Genomic DNA, 26,675 nt, shown 5'->3' on the forward strand with positions numbered 1-26,675 from the left:
TGAAAAACTGAAGAAGTATATTTGTAGTGTAGTTTTAGGGGGGCTGTTGTTATACCTGAGCATGGGGGGAGGACACAGATAATTCACTGCCTGGTCATCTCCAGCCATCTTACCATAAGGTTGCAGATAGAGCTGGGGATGTGTTTAAACAAACAGACAAATAAAACCTCTTTCTACACATCTTAAAATAGTCATACACCCTCCATCTGGAGTTTAAAGCTGAATGAGAGACTGAGTCTGTAAAAGTATTCTTTCTCAAACTGAAACAGTATATGTGCACAGTTCCAGAATGCCAGAATGTGCTCTTTTGGTAATTCAGAATTATGACTGAAATTTCCTATATAACCCTGATTTTGTACACATTTGTCTGAATTTACTGAGGGCATGTTCTGTTGGATGTGCCCAGGCCTGGAAGGGAAGAAGGAAACATGATTCATTTTCACTCTGTCAATGAGTCAGCTGTTCGCAAATAATTTCATTCCTGTGTGGCTGAGTTTTTGATGTCTGTTTTGGTAATGTGTCCTGAGATGTGTAGAGGAAGCCTCTTTAGCAAGGGAAAAATGTATCAATTATTTCTACTAATGTGTAGCATTTATTTGGAATTCAGGTCATAGAGAGCTTTAGTGAAGCTGCAACTTTGTAGGCAAGTGTAGAATTACCATTATATATCCTACCTGTTTCTGTATCTACTTTTACTCTGTCCAGGGTTGCATGATACATGTTGCTGATTGGTATGGTGCCAAAAAAAAAAAAATAAATAAATAAATAAAAAAAAAAATCCTCCCCTGTAGTTTCACTCAGATTAGCAAATGTACCCAGTAATTGTCTGTACTTTCTACATATGTTTTATCCTTGGTGCAGTAACAGAAGCTGGTTATTTTTGCTTACTATTCTGTAACCATTGTAATTGTGCTCAGAAAAATGAGGTGCAGTAAGTGGAGGAGTGTTGTTCCTGGCCTTCCTGTAAATTTGGACAGGACAGGAATTTTAGGTTTTTCAAGAAGCTCAGGGGCTGATTTTATAACTGCTGAGTTATAAAATCTTGCTCCTAATTCAGACTGTTGAGCACAAGTCAGAATGTGAACTCCAAATGCTTTCGCTTCTCAGCTTTCTTGTCTCCAACAATAATTTCTCACTTGCATGTCTGCCTTCCTCAGCTCAGATGGCCCTCATGAATGTGGGAGGACAGTGTTCAGCATGGGAGAGGTTTGGTGTTGTCCTTAAAAACAAGGGCAAGGAACAAATTCCCAGGCTCAGTGGTGGCAAGACAAATGGTGCTGGAAATATGTGGACTAGGTATCAAAAAATCTGATGAAGTCTGGAGAAAAGTATAGTCTCCTACTATGTGTGAATAGTCTTTAGCTGAAGGCAAGTCCAACCTCAAGGAGAAATGCTAAATACTTCATTTGAATCCCCTTATAAGATTGAATCCACTGCTTTTGAAACAGGAATGGCTGGTGGTTTTTTTCCCTCTCAACAGTAGTGTCCTATCCAGCCTTGTCTGGGGTATTAGCACTAATGAAATCATTCATTCTCGATAAGCTGTCTTGATAATTTTTGATAAACTCTTCACTTATCTTTGTCTTAAATTCTGCTTGTCTTTATTGAGGAACTAATCATGTACTTCATCAGGCCTGGCCAACAGGACGCCTTGATTTCACCCCTGTAACTAATGAAAGCATGTGCTTGCTTAAATTTTTCCTCTCAGAAGTCATGGTACTACCACCATTCTTGGCAAGTAAGTAACTAATACATTTTTCTTTGGCTTTGTATCTTGTAGCTGGTGCCACATATATATTTGGGAAGAGTGGAGGTCTCATCTTGTACACCTGGCCAGCTAATGACAGACCAAGCACGAGGACAGACCGTCTTGCTGTGGGCTTCAGCACAACGGTGAAGGATGGGATTCTTGTCCGGATTGACAGTGCCCCTGGGCTTGGTGATTTTCTGCAGCTGCACATAGTGAGTACACACAGGCCCATGTCTCTCCCAGACCTGGGTTTCTCTTAACTGGGTATGCGTTTGAAGAAAACTGTTGCTCAAAAATTCCGTGTGTCGTATTCTGTACTTTCTATGTCTTCAGTTCTCAACAGGTTAAACTGCCTATAGTAGTTCTTTAGGGTTTTGTGGAGTTGCTGAATGGGATGCGCAGAGAATTAAATCTTGATGCCAAAAGTAACTGGGGAGGGAGGAAGCAAACAAACAAAAAAACCTCAAAAGCCTTATGTGATTCAATAGTAGGATTTATTCAAAAAGTGAAGAAACATTTTTGCGTCAGTGGTAATCTACTGATTCATATGCATAGTCCTGAATACAGCTGAATTTATGGTGAAGTGTTACTATTCCTGGAAGGCAAAGAATAAATGGGAGTGATAGATTGGTTTTTTTTTTCCTCACGAAGAAAGTTGAGTGAGAACTGGTCAGTTCCTCAAGCTGATACAGCTGATGCTTGCTTTAGCAGGGTAGTTCAGAAGAATAAGAATTTGATGTTAACACAACATAGCTTTGCAAGAAAAAAAAAACCATAGACTTTTGTGAGAGCTCGAGCAAAAGCTGTTTTAGGATAGTTTAATTACTTGAGAAAATGAGAACAGTAGGACTGGAAACACTTGGAGTTTGTTACTTTATGTGATTCTTTGTGAGGAGAAGAGGCTGTTTGCTTTGTTTTCATCTGGCAAATAGTCAAGAGGTTTCCTAGAGGTGGAGGCTGATCATGTTGCTTGATGTTCAGATTATTTGCAATGTGTTATGCATTAATTCATAGTAGAAGGGAAATTGGGCCATTTGCAAATTTTGAATGAGCTGGGGATGTGTTGACATTTCATGGAACCTTGAAGATATAAGTCAACAGGAAGGAATGCCAGGGGCCAAAACAGACCTAATGTGAATGACGAAGGGCCTTAATCTGCTACTGGAATTTGCCATATTCTGAATTGTGTTGAAGCATTGGGTATATTGCAGGGTGGTTCTGATACAACCAGAAACAGTGTCCAAGTACTCATTGCCTGCATGTTCATTAAAAACATAATAACAAAAGAAAATCATTGCATTATCTTTCCAATCAGTTTTGGAAAAGAAAATAATGTTTTTCAGCTTCTTTCTCATATATTTTTTTCAAACTACTCTGTATGGCGTGGTGCTAGTTTCACATTATTTCAGATATTTAAATAAAATCTACTAATTGTGGTTAATATTATTGCTAAAAGTTCTGTTGAATGCCTCCTGTGTAGTTTGGCCAATTTTATCCCTGAAGCTGTTCACTAGCAGTAAATATAGAACTAGTTCAGCTTTAATTTCTCTTGTTCTTTTGTGGTCAGGATGGATTAGGAGGATTTGCCAGTCATTCATGAGTAGCAAAGACACTGCTGTGCTCTTCTGGGTATGGTATTACTGTTCATCATATTTATCACTGATTCTACCTAACTGTTCAAATAAAGAATGTGGTCTGAGACTCATGCTGTGACATGCAATAGGAAAGTTGAAGAGGAACTTCTAAAGTGTTATTGACTTCTTGAATGTCTGTATGACTTTATCTCTGGTTTATGGTTCAAAGAATAGAAGTGAGCTTATATCCAGGATTATTTTGGAAAAAAAATGAAATCTGAAGTTGAAGGCGCATCTCGAAATGACACTTAAAATGCAAGACCATTTAGGATCTCTTAGCAAACTGCATGCAAACTTTTCATGAGACCAAGATCTTTTGTAACTGCCTGAAACTGTTTGTGTTTTACTTTTCTAAAACCAAATCTCTTTGATGCAAAATATTTCAGCGTTTCCTAGGCTGAATACAGACTGGGCATTGACAGGGTTACATTTTTGTACCCTAGAAAGTAGAAAGAACAGGGTTTCCATAAGACTAAACCGCATTATTATGCGGGCAGTATATCAGCAGAGGCTGTAGACCATGAAAAAAAGTGAGTGATCTACTTCAATATTCTATCTTTTGTTTTGCTTTATTTTCAGCTGCTTTTACTGATGTAACAGTTACAGTTTTCTTTTATGGTGATTCACCATGTTAGACCACCTTTTTTATTCTTGTATAGAACCCTAAGTTAGTTCAAGTTTAATTTTTGTGAATATAAATAATTTTATCTACCATTTATTGACTTTGTTTACAATGATGTCCATTTAAAACAGTGTTTTTACTCTTGCCTTTCCAGGATTTCAAGCAGTGTAGAGTAAGTCTGAGTCTGATACAGTTCTTGGAGAATACCAGAAGTGGTTAAGCACTTATCAGTTCCAAAGTGTGTAATGCCCATCGTGCCTCATTTTCTTCATGAAACAGCTAAGAACTGCGTACATTTCTCCTAACTTAGTTTATAAAAATTATGAGCCCCTACAGATTGGTGTAGAACATGTATTCAATCAAAGATGTTTTATAGTGAAGCAGCCAGTGGATCAGCAAAAAATGAAATGCAACAAAGGCTTTTTTGTTGAAGCAAGAAATTATTTATAAAATGGCTAAGTGCAGGAGACAACACCTTGTATAACACATTTAGCTGAGGAAGTGAACAACTAGTGAATGAGAGTGACTAGACTGCTTGCTGGTAAGGGGGAGAGAATTAGGATGAGCTTTCAAGCAGAAGATTATATTGTCTAGATTCTTAGAAGGTTTAAAAGAACAAACTGTCTACAGACATTTCTTACCAAGACAAATCTAGCAACCATCCTGAGGTAGTGCTCTGCAGGTCTCCTGTGATTATTAACGTATAAAAACTGTATGAACATAGCTTTCTGCTAGGAATAAGTTCTCTGGCAGAGACTTCTGAATATATTGTCTTTAATAGCTACCACCTGGGAATTAACATATGCCTGAAGGCTTGAAACCATGACTGCTAACCTCCTAGGCAAGATGGAGAATGAGCCAAATGAGGGACTGGAAGAACTATTTTGATTTAATGTTAGTGTATGAAGATTCACTGGTGTCTCTCCTTCACATCATTGTATGTATCTTTTATAAACATTTATTACTGTAATTTGTCAATTCTTGAAGTTCAGACTAACTGTTTAATGGATACCTGTAGCCCTGGTTTCATGCCTGAGATGTTTTGGTTTTCTGAAATTCTTTTCCCAGGGAATTTTCTGTAAAAAAGGGACATGTTTTTGTAGCTGTAACTTTGTTATTATTCCTTTTTCCTGGGAGGGACTTCTTGATGTCCCTCTGGTCTGGCCAATTTGATTGGTGACACAGAGGCAAACCTCTTCACTCACATTCACCAAAACATCTCAGGCACGAAACCAGGGCTACAAGTACCTTTAACTTAACTAAGGTTACATTCTATTTAAAGGTAGTTTGGATTGGCAAGAAGATCCTCATTTAGGATGTGACATATATGTATGTATGAATACTGCAGCACCTTAAAAAGTGTCCTACCTCCCCTTTCTACAGTGGAGTAGGTTTCTTCTTAGCTTTGTAGCCCACATAGAGTGTTGGCACCACAACAGTTGGAGTGCCAGCACTGTTCCCTAGCAGCAAGCAATTTACCTGGGAGACTACAACAAGCACTGAGCTATTGCATGACCGATAGGTTCTGAGTGTCTTACAGACCACATCACAAGTATTTACATCCTTTCTGCAATTGTGTTATTAAATGCAAGTTTTAAGTCACATCTTCCTTTCTCCTTAGGATGATAGTCATCTCCAGCTGAGGCTGTCAACTTAATGGCACTCCATTTCTTTATCACAAGAATTGGAGGTGGTAAAATTACCATCCCTAACCCTAAAAGCTAATTTGTTAGTTAAAAGACAACCCTTAATGAATTCAGAAGTCAGTGAATATGCCGTCAGGGCACTGGAATTTGGAAGGAAGCACAGCTGGAACAGCTAACCCAAATTGGCCATAGTGACATTCCATACCATAAGATAACATGCCTTGCCAAAAAATGCAGGGAAAGGAAGGATAAGAGGGGATGCTGATGGTTTATGGCAAATGTCTTTCCAAGTAAGTTATGCATGTTGAGGCCCTGCTTACCAGGAAGTGGCTCAACATCTGCCTCTAAATGAGAAGCAATATGATTTTGCTTCACTTACTAAACAGTCTTTATATCCATCCACAAGATCTCTTACTTCTCTGATTTTCTCTGCATCCTTGTTGGGGAGGAGTAAGTGATTGAGCAGATTGGGGGTGCTTAGTTACTAGGCAGGGTCAAGCTGTCATGCGAAGTCTTGGCCTGGAAGAGGACCTCTGTTCCTGACCATGTACTTTGTAACTAGTGAATGTATTATAGGCTACCATATGCAGATCATCTGCACAAAAAATGGCCTATAATATAGCTGCTTGCCTGTTATGTCAGGTTTACAGAATAAAAAATCTGCATAGCAAATATATATGATTTTAGTGTTGTTATTTTGGCTGAGGGGGGCTCTATCTGAGTCTCAAATCCGAGATATGCGAGTCACTGGCTATTTTGCCAGTTGGTGCAAAACTGCCAAAGAGCCTGACTTTTTTTTTTTTTTTTTTTTTTTTTTTAATGGAAGCATTCTATTTAAATACACAATGATCTTGTCCCAAAATGCTCTCAGTCTTTTCCTGTCTTTTCCTAAACTCTTTTGGTCTCTGAAGTCCCATGTGTTTGTGCATGCTGCATTTATCATTCCCTAGAGCACACAAGAATTAGTAAAGGAAAACTAATTTGAAGACAGGAAACAGGCTTGCAGTATTCAAGCCAGCTTTAAAATGTGTTATTGGTACTTCTTTTCCTATTTTTGGAAGGTGATTAATAATCCAATTTTAATGTATTTTAACTAGTTCATTTTGTGCATAGGAATTGTCCATTTGTTGTTATTTCCTAGCTCTTGAGCAGGAGTCTCTGGTGGGAGGCCATGAGATATATGTCATTGAACACTGTGAAGCTGATAGGAGACATGGAAGAAAGAGTTGGTAGGGCAATTTTGGCATGAATAGTAAAATTGCTAATTAGACCATAAGTTAGCCTGATTAGAGTCACCAATCTGAAAATAATTGGGGGAGTTTGGCTCTCAAAGCTGTTGAATTCAGCTGGACAACAGAGAGTGAAAATTTAGAATTTAAGGAGATGGAGGACACTCAGTGGGAAGCTACATTTTGGTAACTTTCTGATACCTCTCCTAAAGATAAGGGCAACTAAATCCTGTTACTTAAAAGATAGAGCTTTGCTGAGTCACAGAAGCATCTATGAAGATCATAGTGGTTTGGTATAGTGGACAGCATTTTTCAGAATACATTGAAACTTTTAGTGTTGTATGTACATCTGGCAAATTCAGACGCTAATATTTTCAGTCTAAGTGCAGAAATAAAAAAAATGCTCCTAATTAGAAGCAAATGGGATAGCTCACAAGAAAGATTCATCCCTAAATATGCAGCCTCTGAAATACATTCTGGAGCTTGAAACTTGCTTATTTTGTCCAGGTTTTTATTAGGATTTGTTGTGGTTCTGTGAATTGCTATTAGATGTTAAACAATCAAATCTCAGAGTACCTCACAGTATGTATCCAAACATCCTGTATGACAATAAAAATTATGCCATTGCTTATTCTTGTACACTGTACAAACAAATACTGTGGTTTGCTTGATATTTGTTTTACTGTCCATTTTGACTGTAGTGTTTAGGTAGAATATGTCATCTAAGGCTATATAATATATCATAATTTCAATAAAACCTGAGACGAATTGCCTTTCAGAAAGTATTTTGCAGTACTTTCTCTTAGTATTTCAGAACTAATATTTGGGATTTTCCAATTTTGTCGCAGTCTTCTCAATGAGTGACTAAACAAAGAAGTATTAGGGATACTTTTTTGATACTTAGAAAATTTCTGTTCTGCTTCTTAATATTTTTCTTTTAAATAGTAAATACAAAGGAATTGGAGTAATGTGAAGTTTTTTTCTGGCTGAGTCAAAGAAATAAGACCATCTCCAGTGAAGTTCTTTACTTGAAATAATCAAGACTCAAAGAAAATAAGTGTACTCATTCCAGAAGAGACTGAAATCTTCCATATTTGTAGATTCTAACAACTGGCAATATGGCTTTTTGCCTTTCATGAGGAGCTTGAAACTTACGAGCTTGTTCAGACCAACCCATCTTCTGTATGCTTGGATAAATTGCACTAATAGGTTCTAAATTAAATCTGTTTGCAATTAAAACCTTTATCACCTTCTCTATGGATGCATCAGAAAAGTAAAATAAAATTCTTGATCTTCATGTTAATGGGTAGCAGCAGGGTACAATAATAATTCACCACATATTTAGACATACTGAGTACTACTCAAAAGCAATTAAACAAGGGCAATTGTCAGTATAATTCACCCCATCTTGGTATGTGATGTAACCTTCTCATCAGAGGTTAACAACTGTTTCATACTACATCAGCTACAGCAAAATTAATTGTTTCTCTATTAAGCCTCTAGGAAGAACATCCTGAACAGTAACATATTATGAGGAAAACCAAATACGAACTTGATCTAATCCAAGCAATATTACACGTTGTTTGCAGTATGACTTGAATTTTACGGGATTTCAAAGCTCAATACAGGAAAAAATAACTTGATCATTGATATGCAGCTGACTGAGATGAAAAACATCTGTTCTAGAGAACACAAAAAATTAGTCCTGCACAGTTTTATATGGGAAATTAAGGCAATTTTGCCTTCTCCTATTTTACCAGGACACCGCAGAGGCAATTCTGAGGAGAAAATGCACTGGAATTTGGTTGAAACTTTAGGATCCAAATCCTTGTGAGTTTCTCTCACCATAAGTTTTCAAGAAAGGGACACAGTTTCTATTCGGAAACTTTGTTCTAATGACTGTTATAATGCCTAAAACATACTTTTGCATGTACTTTTAGAATGGCTATATAAACACAATACATCACTGTATCGCTTCAAAAGGTAGTTTAAACATGCTTATGAAATTAGAAACTGAAGGCTTTAGAGGTTAAATGACATAACTAAGGCTGGCTGGCTCCGAATGTTCATCATTCCTGAAATCAGAAGTCTGCCAAGTGCTCCCTTCTCCCATCCCTGAGAGGTGTCGTATCAACAGCTGGGGGAAGGTAGTGCCCTGGGAAAGGTGCTCTTGCCCACACATCTGAGAACTGATTTTACAGCACCAGGTGCTGTGTGGCGTATTTGTTGTTGCTTGTTTTTCTTCTCTAAGTGTGCATGGAGCCTGAGCTTGCTTAGCTTGTGTATTGTTGGGATCAAGGCAGAAGTGGTGTTATTTGTGCTAATAAGCCTCTCCCATTAGTTAACCTTTCAGTACATAAAGCATGATTGAACTGAAAGATTCCTGCTGGTTTGAAAGGCTTTTATGTTAAATACATGATACAGGCATTTTCTTCTTCTACCTCCTTATGTAAAAGTGGAGTAGTGGGATGAAGAGACAGTAAAGACTTCAACAGTCTGAAAGCAAGTTGAAGTAAAGCTTATGTAGTGTGAATATTCTCTTAAGTATCTTAGCATACCTTTTTTTCTGCTACATTTAAATTCTTGGTGCTTTGTTTAAACAATTTCTAGTCTACAAAAGAATAGTGCCTCGTATAACTGGTACAATTTGGGGCAATGCAATGCATCAGCTGAGCATATTTTTACCTATACCTGATAATCAAGTATATTACTAGTTCTGGTTGTCCAAATTTACTTTCAGTGCACACAGCCCTTTTTTTAGGTTATTCTTTATTCTTGTAAATTGCTGATGTTATGAGTGCAGTTTCTTGAGGGTGGGTAATAGCAGTCATTAAGTATGAGAAAGAAAATATCTTATACTGACTCAGGCTTCCTTTGCTATCTTATCATGTCTCTTTTATTGTATTATTTTTAGAAAATCTCATCTGAAATCCAGTACTATGTACAGGATTTCTGGTTTTGGATCATTAAATCCTTTTAGTATGATACTGCCCAGCCTTAAAGAAATGGTGGGATTAATCAGTTTTGTACAGAACCATGTTCACGCTTCTAATATGCTATCTAAACTAGCAATAGGAATAGATCCACTAACTTTGCAGGCATTTCTCCCTTTTTAAGGGCAAAGGGTCTGCTCTGTGTCTGCTAAACAGTTCCTACTGTCTTGTTATCAGCAGGTTATCCTTTCATCAAAGGTATGTTGTATAGTAAATGTATTCAGAGAGAGTAGGCCTTCAATGAACAGTGATCTTTTGCTAGAATATATTTGCTGTAATTCAGGTGGGCAGCACATGCTGCAGCATTGCAGATTAAGTAACAGCATCTTCCCTACAGGGCAGAAAGGTCAATACACACTTTCAGGAGTAGCCACTGGATTTGCGTTGTATAATGAGCTGAGCAACATGTGGAAAAAATTGAGATGTGCCAGAAGATATTTAAGCTGTTGGACTAGGAGACTGTCCAGGAGAAGTAGGGGTTCCCTTTGGGTGTGATTTTCTGTGTCGTGTTGTACTAATGTACTGAAGCCTGTGTATAAGTTTATACTCTGCAACATCCGTCATTACAGGGATCACGGTGGAGTCTTGCTTTTTCACCCTAACAGTTTTGGGAAGGTTTGACAAGAGGAATTTAGTCCATTGTTCTGTTACACTGCAAGGACTTTCCTGCAATGTGTTAAAATCTGACTGTACTGATTCTGTCCAGTTGTGAGACTAGAAAATTTTCATTTTATATTAATTATTTGAAGAATTTGTAAGTCTTTGAATGTTCATCTCTGTTTCTTTTAATGCAAACATTTACTTCTTACTGTTGTGCTCCTGCACCATATTCTTGTCTTCTCTCATCTGTGTTTCTGTGAAGGGAAGGAGGTTATGGTTTCTTATTTATATTTCTTTAATTTTGGGGAGCCCAATTAACTATAGTCGTCCTACAGTTGTTGCTATTAACTACCTTATTTTTTTTAAAGGAGATTAACTCAATTTTGACTGGAATCTGTGGGTAAAAAGACATATTGTTCCAACTATTTTACATGTTAGAAAATTGTTTTGCTTGAAACAGATTTATAAATCTTCATTAGTTTTTATTCTGATCAGAATTTTTCCTCTGTTCTCTTTCTGATTGGAAAATCTTGTTTGAGGGCTTCACATATAGATGAGGTTTTCAAGGTTACTGGATGAGCATCTTGATTTCAGAACACATAACAGGGAAAGGACTATCTAGGTTATCAAGTCCACTCCTCTACCCTCATAGCTGTACCATTGCATCCTCTTTTCTGGCTGTATCAGATCTACCTCATCCCTTCTGGTTTCCTGGTTTTGCTATTTCTCTTGAAGTGCTGATGTAAAATCAATTTTTTTCCTAAGATTTTAAAGTTTAATTATTAATGCCTATATGTATTCATACATGTCAATCTAACCTTTATTTGTTTTGTGCCAATGTTGCCCTTCAGGTCCTCTGTTTTTTGATGTTTACCTGTCAGTGGCATTTACAGAGAATTGCGTTGCCTGTGTTTTGTGTCAGCAACTGCCAACCAATCTCCCCAGGCTCTTCTGGGCCATCTCTGTATTATAATGGGTCATCATGAAGATATTCCAGGACTAATGTAAATTCAAACATACAAGTTTACAAGCTGGAGCTCCAGGCAGATTTCACTGCTTTTACACCTGAATGTTCAGCTGTGTTTGGGAGGATTTATTCATGCAGCTGCAGTGCCAAATACAAATTGCTACTTTCTTGTAGACCGAAGTTGCGTCTTTGCAAACCATCCAGGGTATCTTTGGTTCTGAGCTTGGTTGGCTGTGCAGACACATCTGGCTGTGTCTGCACACAGATATCATCCAATCACATCTGTTCTAAGATCCTTTTACAGCAGTGGTGGGATCACTTTTAAGGATGTGTTCTCAACCAAAGCCTCTCTGTTCCCTCCCACTGTGGTGGTATTCATCATAAGTTTATTACTTATTACATGTAATTATTTTCCTAGAACTTGTTTTTCCAGCTTTTAGTGACAGCTGGTATTAAATGATAATGCTGGGTTAGAAGGCAGAGGGGTTGTTCTCTGGTTTCCTGTTGTCAGTCTAAGGAAAAGGTATTTTGACACATTAGAAGGCATGTTGACTCAGTTTATAAAACCTTTATCAGAGAGATCATCATGTGATATGTAGTCTGCAGCCTTGCAGTGATTCCCAAGATGGCTATTAATGAGTTTTGTGAGCTTGTGAATAGAGAGTGGTAAATCTGGCCTTTGAGGTAATTGAAAAGGCATCACATGTAATGTGAGCAGTGGCACTGAAGGATGATTGCTGCTCTTTAGGGACAGAGGTAATATGCCATTGCACGCAATTTTGAAGTAAGGCACCCAATATTGATTTACTTCAGCCATGCCTTAACATCCCTTGATCAGTTGCACAATGTATTTCCTGCTTGCCCTACTCCTATCCCCCTCCTCTCAGGTGAGCTATTTGTTAACAGGCTTATTTATTTCCTTAATCAAAAACTTAGATTACAAAATGGGGTGTGAAAATAAGCTAGGAAAATAAGAGATTTATAGAGGCATAGGGAAGAAGTATTTTGCCTTTAAAAATGGAAAAATAGGCAAATCTAGGAATGTGAGGTGTTTTGCCCACCTCATTTAGGTATTGCACCGTGCTTTCAGTATAGTTCTCTGCATTACACCTGGCCTTACTCTCACACGCATCATAATGACCAAAGTGATGATAATCCAGTAGATTTCTCAATATTGCTACTGTGAAGTGTACAGGGTGCCTGATTCTTGTTTCTTTCTTCTTTGGATTTCATTGTCTTCAATGAAAGTGGCAAATTGTAATTTTAAAACAACTTTTAAATGTATCAAGGTTGGTGATTTTTTTTTTTTTTTTTTTTTTTTTTCTTTTCTTTTCTGTAGAGGAATTGTAAGTATAAAATCCCTTCACTGGCATTCATAGGATTCACAGAATCAGAGGTTATCCTGAACTGGAAGGGATGCACAAGGATCATCATTTTTCACTCCTGGCCCTGCACAGGACAACCCTAAGAATAATGTCATGTGCATGAGAGCATTATGCAGTGTAGTATTTGGTTCATGATGCATCTTCCCCAGAGTTTGCTGAAAGAAATTCCTGATTTCGACCTACCTATGAAGGTGCTGCTTGACAGTCACTGGATAGTTTCTGGTTCTTTGAACATGAAAGCAAAAAATTAGTTAGCCCGTTAAAGAAGCTTTTTGGCTTTCACATTTGTACTTCTGTGTCAAAAGCCACCCTTTTCTGGGGTTAATGAGTTTCACAGCTTCTTTCCCAGGGCTGCTGATACAGTAAGTGGTTTTGGAGTTCGGGAGTCACTCAGTTCACCTGGGCAAGGCAAAGTCCGGAGAACACATTTCAGCTAGTTAAAGAGCTCAAAGCTTTAGCTGCTGAGCATTGTTCAGTACTTTTTGAGAGGTTATTAAAATTAATCTTGATGTGGTTTTTTACTCAAGTACAACTAGAACCATTTTATTGTGCTTCTTGCCTACTGGAGTAGGTGATAAGTTCCTGAAAGCAGGCAAAGATGGGGCAGTGTGGGTTCATCTGCAGGTCTGTGCTCTCTGGTGGGATTGTTGCACCTGTCTTTTGTCAAGTGTGATGGTTAGTGACATTGACTCTGTTCACTTGAAGTGTATTTTTGACAAATGGAAGAGTAGAAGGGAGAAAGATGTTCTTGTCACTTGCTTAAAATGAGAACAAAAAAAAATTACTTCCTCCATATTTTGGGACTTTGGGTTTGTCTTGCCTGGACTAAAGAGCCTGTGGTCCACATCACTACCAAACTGCACTGTCTCAGGTGTATAAATTAGGTACAGAGGTGACAGGGACCCCAAAAAATTGTCGCATAAGTGGGCAAATATCTGCAAGAGTAAATAAATCTGCTTCAAATTTGAGGTATTCACAGATGTGAATGCACCTTGCTTAAATACTTCTGGGAGGAACAAGAGAGGGTGTTACACACCTGTCTGAATTATTACATCACATATGTAAAACCATATGTAAATGTGGGCAAGGTGGAAGCTGCAGGGTGGCTTCTGTGGGACAAGACCAAGGTATGCCCCATGCCAGATTGCTTTGGCTTCAAAGTGGACCCATTGCAGGACACAGCTGAGCCTGCCAGCCAAACCAGTGTCACCTGTGGAAGCACATTCAGGAAAGGGCAGAAAAAGCCGAGAAGGGGATGGGGTTTGAGGAAAGGGTGATAAACATCAGAGGCAACACCGAGGTGAGAGAAGGAGGAGAAGGTTCTCATGACACAGCAAATTATCCACTGTAGCCTCTGGAAGACCCCATGCTGGAACAGATGGATATTCCAAGAAAAAAATTGCCTGTGGAGAGTCCACCCTGGAGTAGAACAAAAGTGTAAGAAAGAAGCAGCAGCAGAGAGGAACTGTTGTGTACTGACTGTAGCTCACCCCATCCATGTTTCTCCCCTCAGGGGACTGTGTGTAGCTTGTGGTAATAACAAAGGCAGGGGACTAGAATCTGCAGTGAAGGAGTCAAACTGAGCCTGGGAAAGGGGGTGGAGAGGTGTTTTCCTTCTGTTTTAATGTTGGTCTTTTTGCTTCCTGCTAACCCAGTTATTAAATAAATATATATTAACTAGTAGTAAAATAATTTCCCTCAGTTGCATCTGTTTTGTCCCCACCAGTAACTGGAAAGTGATTTCCCTGTCTTCATTGTGAACCATGAGCTTTCTTGTTCCTAGTCTTCCGCAGAAGGGAGGACGAACCAGGAAGGAAAGTGAGCAAGCAGCTGGGTGAGAATTTGGCTGCCAGCCAGGTCTAAGCCACAACCACTACAAAGCATTAGGGGACAGTTTTGAGCAAATGGGAGACTAAAATTCCTTCAATTCTTTTGTTGGTAAACCTGAATATGCTCCATATGGAATGGTTACATTTGACCCTAAAGAGTGTTTTGAATCTTAAAAGTCAAGATAGTTTAAGGTGTCTGCCTCAAAGACAGTAAATTTAGGCTTCAAGGTGTCATCACTGCATCTCATGCTGTCTGGGTTGGTGCTTCTTCTTATGATTTATGCCTCCTGCCTCCCTTCCCATGTCAGAGCTGTTAGCAGAGTATGGATGGTGTGCTTGGAAATGTGTTATAAGTACTGACTCAAAGATTATGGAAAATTTGGAAGAAGCCATGGAATATAACTATAGTCCTTTAGAAGTGTAAAAGAAAATAAAACCCTCACAGGATCTGGAATTAATTTTCAGAATATAAAAGGACAACTGCTTGAAGGAAAGAGGGTGCATTATTGTACTGACATAACTGTTGTCTTACGTTTTTGAAAGTGCTTTGATTATTTTTGATAGAAACAGACTATTCTTTTGAGAATTTTCACTGAGATCAATATTAGATCTGAAGGTTTGTAATGACAGTGTCTTACAAAAAATCCTGGTAGTTTTTGTTGTTGAATTTTTCTGTTACTTATGTCCTTTTTGTTTGACTGATAGATGTATCTAAATGTGATAAGACCAGCATGAAGAAGCGTATCCTTTCAGCCCATGTGTGTGCCAACCTATTGTCTGTTTCTGCCTCCACGTTTGGAGTGCTGGGGGATTCCTTCAGGCTTTGGAAGCTTGTTGAAGAGTTGCCAAACTGAGGAAAAGTATGATTCAGTATAGATGGAGTATAATCTTCAAGATATGGGGGTGAGATGACAGGCAACAGTGATGGTCCATTTAGAAGGATGAAATGGACATTTCTTAAAGATCCACTAAAAAATTGCAAGTTAAGTTAATGTTAAAATGGTCCAGAACTTCCTGAAACTTTATCTGAAGAGTGACAAAGGTCAGCAGAAAAGTATTTGCAAGCAATAATTTATTCAAAGTGGAGGGTAAGATAAAAAGGGAGATAAGATTAGTACAATGGTGGGGTATCTTCTGTAAAATTTCTGTAAACTTTTGCCTTGGAAAATGTTCTGTCTACACTGAACAATCAAGCAGTGGAATTACCTGAGGGTGAGTTTTCTCCTGAGGATAAAAGCTGAACTTTAAGACATTAAGTATTACCAAAGATAAAGGTTGTTCTGCAGATCTCTGATGCAAAAAGGAATAGAAAATTTTCTGAAGCAAAAGGCAAAATAATGCACATTCAATAGTGTTTGGTTAGTTTAGGTAGGTTTAAGTTATGATATTCCTCCCCTCCAAGGTCATTAAAAATGTAATTTTGCAAGTTCATGACAATCTTGTATACTGGTTTATTGTAAAGTGGCTACTTCAGTATGTAATATTATGTAATAAACTTATAATCATCCAAGTTAGAAGTTGAAATTGATCTATGATGATGCAAACCCTAACCCAAAAAAAGCATCTTTAAGTTTCGAAAAACAGCAATGGAAAAATACCCTGCATCTAGCAGTAATGAAGAATCTCAGAAAGAAAAGACCAAGGTAATAATTTCCTCTGAAGACAGATTCCATGTTGCATTTCCTAAGTCTTTTTCCCTTACTCTACAGTTAACAAATGATGATGATTTTAGCACTTTGTATAAGTGATGATTTCACAACTGAGTAGGCTTTCATCTTTAACGTGGCAATAAAACCTTAATATAAATTGTTGAAAAGGCATGTTTCTATTAACATTTCTTAATTAAATATTTTCCTTCAATGATAGATTTATTTTGCAAGGGAGATAAATTTCATGTATGTGAGGACAATTCATAGAAACTCTGCTCTCATTTTCTGAAGATAATTTTCCCTGCTAATATTCTGACACCTTTCAACATTGTCTATGAATATTCAAAATTACCTGTCTGTGGCAAACTTCTGGTAGGTTCTTTATGTCATAGGATGCATATATTATTTGACTGATGTATTTACTTTAAAACAACTGTTGCTGTGATTTTTCTTTATGAAAATGCAAACCTATGTTAAAATCTTCTGTGTCTCATGGTTCAGTGCTTCATTACCAGCAACACTCAATGACTCAGATGCAAGGCCAGCGTACACTGCAGTGCAGTGGTCAGGAAGGTTCTGGAGGTGTGAAGTAGTTTCATCTTCTGTCTTTCATCACTTTTAATTTTTCCTTACAAGTCTTTTGTCTGAAAATGTATTAGATTTTTTTTCCTCCTTTGCTTGTGGGGTCTAAACATATAACCAGAGTGATACAGTTGCCAAGAGATGTCATCAGCCCTAAAAGCCTATCACTGACTTATGAATACTCCTGGATATGGGGAAAGAGAACAGTGGACCTACTGATTAATAATTGATAGCTTTCATTAATGGTTTCAGCTTTTCTAATTAACCTTCTGTTTCATCTGAAACATGTCTACATTTTCAGGTCAAGCACTCAGGGTGGGATACACTGAACTGTCAAAATGAAATATGAAGTGATGGGCTGGGAGCTCCAGAACAGGTTACACACAGTACTGGGAGACTGAGACAACTTCTGTTTAAAATTCACAGTTGCCCTCCAACTTCATTACATGCACTTCTAGTATAACTGCTTTTTGGATCAGTTCACCTGTATTGTTACAACAGGTGGGTAAATTGTTAAACAGGTGGTTAAAAAAGGAGAGTATTTACTCATCTTGGAATCCCTTGTGGAAGAGCCTTGTGTGTGTGCCATGAGAGGGGCTGGAATGCTTACAGGGTGCACAAACCTTTCCATGAAGCTCCATGTCCAGCCAGATGCAGAGTATGCACAGTTACGTTCTTCCTCACTGTTACATTTTGTTCTTCTGCCGAGTATTCTCAAAACATATGTGACTGGTTTCCATGTCATTTTCAAACTGCTTGCTTTTAGAGAGTGATTATTGTTCCTGCCCAGTACACACACACACTCTGAGTAGATGTAGAGGAGTACAAGGGCTACTGCCAACTTTGGTTGTTGCTTACTAGGTGCCATTGAAAACAAAGACAAAAGAACTAGTCATTTCTGTGCCATCTTTTGTTTAATCTTACCGGGCTGTTTTTGTATTTGTTTAAAAGCAATCCTTGTTGTTATATTTTTAATATGGGTATAAATAAATATCTGGTCTGGTTTTTTTTAAAGATAAAGCCCCATGAAGTGGATCTCAGGAAAACATACCTCAACAGCAATCAGCGCTGTAGCAATAATAAGGAAATAGAAGAAAACAATGTATCTATAAAGGGAAAATATAAGGAAACATGCGTGGGGAAATAGTATCAAGAAACTGAAACAAATTCACCCCAAGAAAATGATGTGAATTCACAGTAATTATCAGTCTCAAATTCAATCTAAGCTGAGTGTGACCAAAGCAGACTGACCCAAGAATAGTTTAATGGGAAATAGTTGATGCTTCAACAGCCTAAAGAAAGAGCTGATTCAGGCACCATTCTGAAAGAAAGGCTGGTTGGAACTATTGACATTTCTGCTTCTCTCTGCAATTATAAGAAATACTATTGCCACCTCTTGGGAAATTATTGAAATAATTGCCATCCCTTTGTTCTCCTCCTTCAACAACAATCACTGGGTGCCTGCTTCCTTCTGTGTCTTGATGTGTTATGCTTTGAATCTTTTTTTGCCAGGGAAAAAGCTGGTCTCAGCATAATTGGGCCATTTCCCTGTCACAGTAGTTTCCTTTTGAATCTTGTTACTCTGCACGGGTTGTAGTGAGGTCAATCATATTCAGTCAAATGGCTGAGCAGATGAAAAGTGTGCAAGAACAAACTACCTGCTGTCCATTCATGTCGGAGTGAAAATGTGAAAAGACAGTCTTGGGTAAAGGGGTGCCTTTGCTAGTTTTGGCAAAACTGTGCCTACCTAGGACTCACACTCACCTGAATTTGTCCTTTAAAGAGAAAATTAAGTGACCTTGTGACATACAAGTCACCGTTTATTATCAGTAATATCATGCATGATGAATCCTGATGGTCATTTCAAAATTTAGCATCTGTCTATACTCATTTGCTTTCAAAGGGAAGTATGTGTATATATTCATGAAACATCATGGCGTGGTACCACCAAAACAGTGCAAGATGACCTTGCAGTATCATACAAGTTGTTGCAACACCATAATGTAAAACTGTCTCAGACTGATGTGGGGCCATGACCCAGCATAGTGATTATTGATTCAACATTAAGGTTTGGACTCATACCTGCTGTGCTGTTGCCATCATTATTGACTCAGGAGCATGGGGCAAGGTAATTCTTTGAGATTACAGAACACTTTTGGGATCCAGCCTCTTTGCAAATTGATGCAGTGCTACTATCTGTTGTTATAGGCTAGTTGATCTCTTTGTGGAGATTATCCAATGTTTGGAGCAAAGTTTCCTCTTGCTTGTAAATTATTAATAAGACATTATAGCCTGATTGTCTTTAGCCTGGATAGAGTTAATTTTCTTGCTAGTACCTGGTACAGTGTTGTGTTTTGGGTTCAGTGTAACCATAACATTGATAATTCACTGATGTTTTAGTTGTGCTATGCAGTGCTTACCTTAATCAAGGACTTTTCAGTGTCTCATGCTCTGCCAGAGGGGAGGTGCACAAAAAGCCAGGAGGGAGCACGGCCAGGACAGCTGACAGGAAATGCCTGAAGGGATATTTCATGCCACAGAACATCACACTCGGTACATAAACTGGAGAGACTTGACTGGAAGGGGACAGTCCCTGCTGGGGTTAGGTTGGGCATCAGTCAGTGGGTGGTGAGCAGTGGTATTGTGCATCTCTAGTAATTTTGGGGGGTTTATTCCTCTCTTTTTTTGTTATCTCTCTTTTTGTTACAGTTACAATTTTTTTTTATATTTTGCCTTATTTCAGTTCTTAAACTGTTCTTACTTGAACCCACAGATTTTGCTGTTTTCCAGTTCTCTTCCCCACCCCACTGAGGTGGAGGGAGGGCTAAAAATGAGCGAGCATCTGCACAGTACTTGGTTGCTTGCTGAGGTTAAACCACAACAGTAATGCTTTAGTATTATAATGTACTGCTGTTAAAAGGTTATAAGCTCATCAGTACTCTAGTGAGTCAGGCTCTTTTCTTTTGAAAGTGTATTTCCATCTCTACTGTCTCCACCGAGGTACATAGATATACTGGAAATTCATTATTGAAGAACAGAAATCTTGAAGTCAAGAGTTTCCATGGGCTTGGGAAAAATTTATTCTCCTTAGTAAATTGTACATTGATAAACTGTTTTGAGAATTTTGTTAGCACCAGGTCATATATCATATCCTGGGGCCTATAGCTGGCAAGTAAAAATTAATAGTAAAACAATTCTCTTACCTCTTTTAAGTATCTGACCATGCAAATACTTTTCTCTTGTCTGTGTAGTACTTCCTTGGCTTTGACAAAAATAAACAAATAAGCAAAGAGCTGAGATTCTACCATGAAACATCTCCAGGTCACAACAGGACTAGAATTGTAACTGCACTTTGTTTTGCTACTTGAACACAATACAGTAACTGATGGGAATAATGTTGGGGTTTTTTTGTAGCTGTAATGTACTAAAGATCAAAGCAGGATTTGTATGTTGTCAATAACTTTTATTTGACCACTTAGCAGATAAATGTCTGGAAGTTTTTGGGGAAATGAAGTTTTCTTCTGTAAGCTGCAGTAAAGTAACATTTTTGTCCCTTTGAGACATGAAGAAAGGGCTTATATTTCCCTAAAACTTCCTTTTTCTAGCTGTACTGTGTATTAGTCTACTAAAAGATGTCTCCTCACTCAAAGCTTCCCAAGGTTGTTATTGTTGTGAGCAATCACTTAGAGTGATTTGAGAGAAACAATTGGATCAGTTGCTCACAAATATTTGTTTAAAGTATGAAATGTTGTGGTTTGGGAAGTCTTGGGGGCTCTTCCTGACTCCAAAGAGGGAATAGTATTAAGAAGCTGATATTCTTTTGAGGCTAAAACTTCATGACACAAACAACTCAAGGCAGACAGATAGTACCAGTGACTTCAGCCTAAACATTTTCATTTTTGCAATGGTAATAGCTTGAAATAAGTTATTTTAATGGGAAATGTCAAGCACCCATATTAGGAAGAAGCCTGCTCTGTAATGGTTTTAATGTAGCAGAAGTATCTGTTATTCAACTTACCCCTCACTCAGGTTTTGAGTAGTCCTCATTAGTGTAGTCCTCATTCAGAGGTTGCTTGATAATATTGTTTTAGATAATATGATCATGGAGAAGCCTATGTCAACCACTGACTTATGCTATCAAAAAAATCAGGCAAGTTGAACAGCATGATGGCAAAAAGGCAGGGGATATTTCTTTATGTTGCTAATTAGTACTGATGCAAAAGGGGCAGGGAAGTGGCAATTAGTAGTTGAAGGAGCCACTCATAACTGTATGCTTATACATGGCCTGAAGCTAGTTGAATACTTTTGAAACAAATACTACTCGGTTATTCCTTCAGGTTACGTAATTATTCTTCTCAATAACAATAATTTCAATATCTGGCAATTGGTTGATTTTTTTTCTTCTCTTCTTACAATTTTAATTTACTCACTTCATTAGTTGGCTCTTGCTTTATGCAGTTTGTGCAGTTTGTGCCCCTTGATCTCCAGGGGACTACAGAGAAAAATATCTGCATATCCCAGTTCACGTTGTTAATAAATGAATAAAGCTATTTGGAAATGTACCAGAAATCCCTGTTAGAAATACATAAATAGAATTAGTGAATAGGCCACAAGCAAGCACCTCAGCCAAGAAACAATGACTAGCTTTGACTGGAGTTCACTGGGGTGGCGTAATTGTCTGTAAAACCATATGTATCATATTACCGCATATGTTTAACGCTCCTATTATAGATGCCCTTAGCAGAATTTGGACCACTTTGCACTGAATGCTACAATCCAGTCCCTGGTCAAGGTTTTATTAATTCAATATTTGAGTTTGCCCTCAAAACGTAGTGTTTTAACTTGTCTGTGTTGTCATGGTTATGTGTATAAATACAACATGGAAGCTTCCAAGATTGATGGCTCATATAGGAGGACAAGAAATGGTTTAGGTAAAGAATACCTCAACCATGTTTGAGAAAGCCATCCCACAATGCCAGTAGGCAAAATTGGATAGTGTGAAGGTTTTTTCCTGACTTTTTTTCCCCGTTAGCACTATGGACATTGTAATTCTGCGTACAAGTATGAAGTCTAACTGTAGCTGTAACCAGACCATTTCATATTGAATACATTGCTTCCATTCAATCTTTCATTCAAAGGATCATCTGTTTGAGCATAATAGCAAGCCATTTGTGGGGAAAATATATTTTCAAGTCTCATTAAAGTGATTAATGATAAAGACACCCAGAGATATTGATTTACTTGAGTTGTTTTATGGATAGGAAGATGAAGTTTCTTACTGTGATCTTCTATCAGTTCCAGTGTATCCATTTTGTATTTTGCTGTGGGGACAACTGAACTGGACATTCAAAATTCAAGAAGCAATTTCTGTTGGTAACTCTGATGGATTTTTGGTGGTGCAGATACTATCTCCAAGGAACCAAAAGGAAATCATTCTTTCACCTAAACATGTTTCAGAAAGGCTTAAGCATATGCATCCCCTAGTACATAAATCACCTGAGATCAATGGACTTAGTTACTTTAGTTAGGAAGAGCATTTAAACCCCAGCTGAGGCTGTTATGCTAAGGCTTTTGAGGAGTGAGTGTGTGTATGTGCAGAATGTTTGGGTGGAGGGTTTGAAATCTGGGCCTGCAGATAGGGCAAAAGTTATATTTTCAATAGAAGAAAAAACTCTTTTATGTAAATGGTTCCAGATCCCTGCCTTCAATTCTAACTTGTAGCTTGCAAATCCAGCATGTGAGCTTTCTGATTGTGAATTTTTTTAGAGGAGTTCATGCAAGATAGTCCCTTGGGCATTAGAGGTGAGAGAAGAATGAAGCAGTGAGGGGAACTTTTCCCCTGTAAGAGTAACTGAAACTAAAGTGAAAAAAGATCATGTGTATTTAGAAGAGAGAGCAGATGAAGGAAGAAAAGAAAGAAAGCATGAATGAACCCTCTGTGGTACCATTATGGCTTTCTATGCAGATCTGAAAAGAGAAAGTTACAGTAATGGGTATAGCATTTAATGAGCAATACCTCCAATACATGGAGGATTATCACCAAAGTGGCAGATGCTGAACACCACACCTTTAAAGTCATAGAGATTTCTTCCATTACTAGCATCTTACCACCTTTGTTTCCTGATTTCTTTTTTTCTATAAAAATGTTTTGGTGACAAAAAATTAGATGGGAGGTAGCATCTGAATTCACATGGTTTGCAGACATATTTGAGCCTGTAGTTGGTTGTAACAATACAATGAAATGGACTTGCCATCTCTCAGCTGAAGTTTACAACAGAGCTGTCTGGAAACTAAATCACTCCCAGCACTGCCCCCCTTCCCCCTCCTCTAAAAAACGAAACCCAAAAATTTCCTTTATACCCCCACAAGAGTATATCCATGCTGTTTCCAGAACCAGCCCTGGTGATGATATATGGTAGAATCCCATGTTCTTCCTTTCTGCATTCAGTCTTGAAGGTATCCATTTCTCTGGTGCTTCCAGACTGTGTTGTTTTTACCCAGAAGATATAGATGAGAGCTTTGTGACAGATTTTCAAAAATACATGACCCACCATTTTACGCCCTTTGTGGCATCTCCACCTGCCTTAGTGATCACCTTGTTCTCCAACAAACAGTGTGACAGCCAGTTATAGAATAAACATTTAGGAGTTATTTTTAATGCAGCTACTGCTAGCAGTCATGCTATGATCTCAAAATGTGCAAACAGATTTAAGCCTAGAAGGGGTTTCCAGCCATCATTAAAGTCTGCATGCTGTGCATGAGCTGCTTCCAGCAGATGAGCAGGAGTTTAAGTCTGTTATGCTGCAGTGATGCCTTTAGTCATAATCCCTTGGCAGACAATTCTGTAATGATGCATTTCCTGCTAAAGAACATGGGATACCCATGATAAAGGGAAATTCCAGGTGTTCATTACATTGTTCTGTGGGTACATAGTAACTCTTGATGTTTTTGCTGATTTCTGCCTTGATGGCAGCTTGAATTATATCCTAGGTGTTATTTGTCTACAATGAATGTCGCATCTCTTTTGATAGTCTTTCTTCAGCCTCTCTTCATTCAGTGGTATGCCTCAATGTTTATATGGTTTTATTTTTTACTTGATAAGGGTATTTCTTTTTCGTACCAGAAAGGAGTTGTTCCCTCTGACCTCAGAAAAGAGTAATTTTTCCTCAAATATGCAGTTGGCAACACAATCCTGTTGTTTGTAAAAGATGGTGCTTCAATGTAGAGCTAGTCTCTAGCAGTTCTTCTTTCTTTGCAAGCAATCATATATAATTTATTTTTTTTTCAGAAGGCACTGTAGCACTGGAATAGACTGTTAGGTGTCTCTGCATTGTTTGGGTTCTTTGAGGTAATGATTATCTAGCTGACCCTAAGAAGAGCCTTGCAGATGTTTCCAGTAACACAGCAATGCCTCTAATAAATAAAATGGGCAGAATAAGGTAAAGGGCTGAATGATTTACCTTAGATTTTACAGAACATCACTGGCAAGGCAGAGTGCAGTAGTTCTGGCTTTTACAGGTGCGTTCTCAAGAGAAATATCCCTCAATACAAAATTAAAAGGGATCGTGTTCAGTTTTGGAGCCAGTGTCTTATCCTGTGAAAGAAGGAGTGCATACGATACGGGCAAGAATGTCCACCTAGAAACTACAGCTTCACAGTGCTCGTCACTGGACGAGGTGCTCCTACTGGATAAATCAATAATGCTTAGAAAATTTGACTGGAGCAATAGTTAGACTTTTATTATTATACCTGTTTTACAGACATAGCAAATGAATCTCATGTAAGTCTAAAGCAAGGCCACACAGGGAGTTGTTGCTAGAGCCAGATATGGAATCCAGGAGCCTTGTGGTATCTAACAGTAGCACCCTAAGCACTGGACTGCAGTGCTTTATCTGAACCCACCCTGCTGCATGCCTGAAAAAGGCTACCACTAAAGGGTTCCCAAGAAAATCACTGGCCAGAAAGCAAAGCTACTCTCCTTTTCCCTGCTAGCTTGGAGAGGGTTTGAAAGCCTGTATAAAACCCTTGGGATTTGTTTTGTTGCATGCTTAGGAAGGTATTGTCTTTTCTTACACACTGAGATTATGTAGTGTGATAGATGAATGGTGAGGAGTAATTAAATGTAGGTAACAGCAAGAGACTGTTTCCCTGCACATTTCTGTTTTTTACATTCTTGACTGAGTCCCCAGCTTCTTAGGGCAGATGCATTCAGTTTTAAGTAATCCAGCCAATATGAAGGTGGTGGGTTTTATATGTATATAAATATATATATATATATATATTTATATATATATTTGCATGTATGTATTAAATATTTATAAATAAAAATTTGGATGCGTACTTCTCAATGTGTTTGATTTCTAAGAAGAAACTCTGAAGGGGAAACATCTTCGAGAGGATTCAAAAAATCCAAATGTGGAAGGCACTTGTTCTTTTTGCTTGTCTTAGAGTTCACTTCTTAAATGAAGTGGGAAAAAAAAGAACCCCGTGAGAAGAAGTGGTGTGGAAGTTATGGTGAACTGTTAGCACTTCAGAGCACTCTCAAGGGAGACATTGTGCTAACAGCTGCAGGAACAGCTCATTGCTTGCGGAGGATGCAGCTCTGCTCTTCGGTAGCATGGTTGGCTACACATACACTTGCAAAAGAGAAGGAGGATGAAGGAAATCTTAACTTGCAGAAAAGTGAGGGTTCTCAGGTTTTATGTGTTGAACGGGGGCATCTGTGCTGAATGTGTCTATTCACTTGTGAGGACATTGAAGCTGCTCATCCTGGATGGGTGTAGGCTTTGAGGAAGAGGATTTAGTAGTTTGAAATTTTCCCTTATCACAGTTGGTGTGAAATTCTATTTGGCTCAGAAACAGCTGTGTAGTGCCTTTCTATTTGATGTTTCTAGTAGTTTCTTGCTTACCTTCCTGTGCTTATCACCTGCTACTCAGAAGAAAACATTGGAGATATGGTTTGAAAGAAAATGATGAAAGGATACTGAGCTGCAGACCTCAGAACTGAGTGTCAAGTATTTTTTAAGTAACTGAATTTATGTGTGAAAAAGAAAAAAAGGCATGTTTTATTCTATCAAGTGTGTTACACCAGTAACCTAGGGAAAGACAACGGATATACCTTCATAGGCAGATGAAGGGAATAAGGAATAAGATAGGAATAACAATGAGGCAGCTATGGGTGGTGATCTCCACACTTCAAGAGTTTTTAAGAATTTTAACTGGAAATTGCAGGGGAGTACTGGGGTATTTCATATATATTTAATTGTGAGCTCCTGCCAAGTATGAAGAAGAGGACTGGCAAAAAGTTGCCTATGTGTAAATTTCAGTGGAGACTGCAACAATAGATCTTTGAAAGATCAGAAATGATCTCTTAATAAGAGAAAAACTATAAGGCTAGGCTGTGAAAATAAAGACAGGCCATGTGTGTTGGGCAGAGAGAGGAAATCAGTGGAGCAGTGCAGATCTAGGATCACTGTGACATGAGACCATGTCACAGTGACAAATTAGAAAAATAATCTTTGTGGCAGAATTATAGATGGCTGTGATGTGCTAGCAGAAATGAGTGTTGTATCCTCAGTTATGTGAAGAGTGCAAAAATTAGTGACTTGTTAAAGTTTTGTAATGAGAACTCTTAAATTCAGATGAATTTCATCAGCTGATAACTTTTATTTTTACTCTGCATTTTTGTTTACAGAGGTATACAAAATCTTGAAACAAAACATAGATTAGGGTCGAGCAAGATCAAGGTCTCTTCTGACTTTTTTTATAAAAAGCACAGGAAAGCGGAGT

General features: G+C 38.2%; 1 protein-coding gene across 4 annotated transcripts in view; it reads left to right on the forward strand.

Moving 5' to 3' along the window:
• The window catches only part of NRXN3 (neurexin 3), a 980,761-nt gene that overhangs the window by 733,781 nt on the left and 220,305 nt on the right, over positions 1-26,675 (forward strand). For all 4 annotated transcript variants that reach the window (XM_066188590.1, XM_066188591.1, XM_066188589.1 and 1 more), the window contains one exon: positions 1,781-1,962. In XM_066188590.1, the coding sequence (XP_066044687.1) occupies positions 1,781-1,962 (182 nt within the window). The remainder of the gene's footprint in view (positions 1-1,780; positions 1,963-26,675) is intronic.

The sequence above is a fragment of the Chamaea fasciata genome, unplaced genomic scaffold (genome assembly GCF_029207755.1).
Source record: "Chamaea fasciata isolate MVZ Bird 193981 ecotype frontalis unplaced genomic scaffold, bChaFas1.0.hap1 SCAF_7, whole genome shotgun sequence".
Classification (NCBI taxonomy): Eukaryota; Metazoa; Chordata; class Aves; order Passeriformes; family Sylviidae; genus Chamaea; species Chamaea fasciata.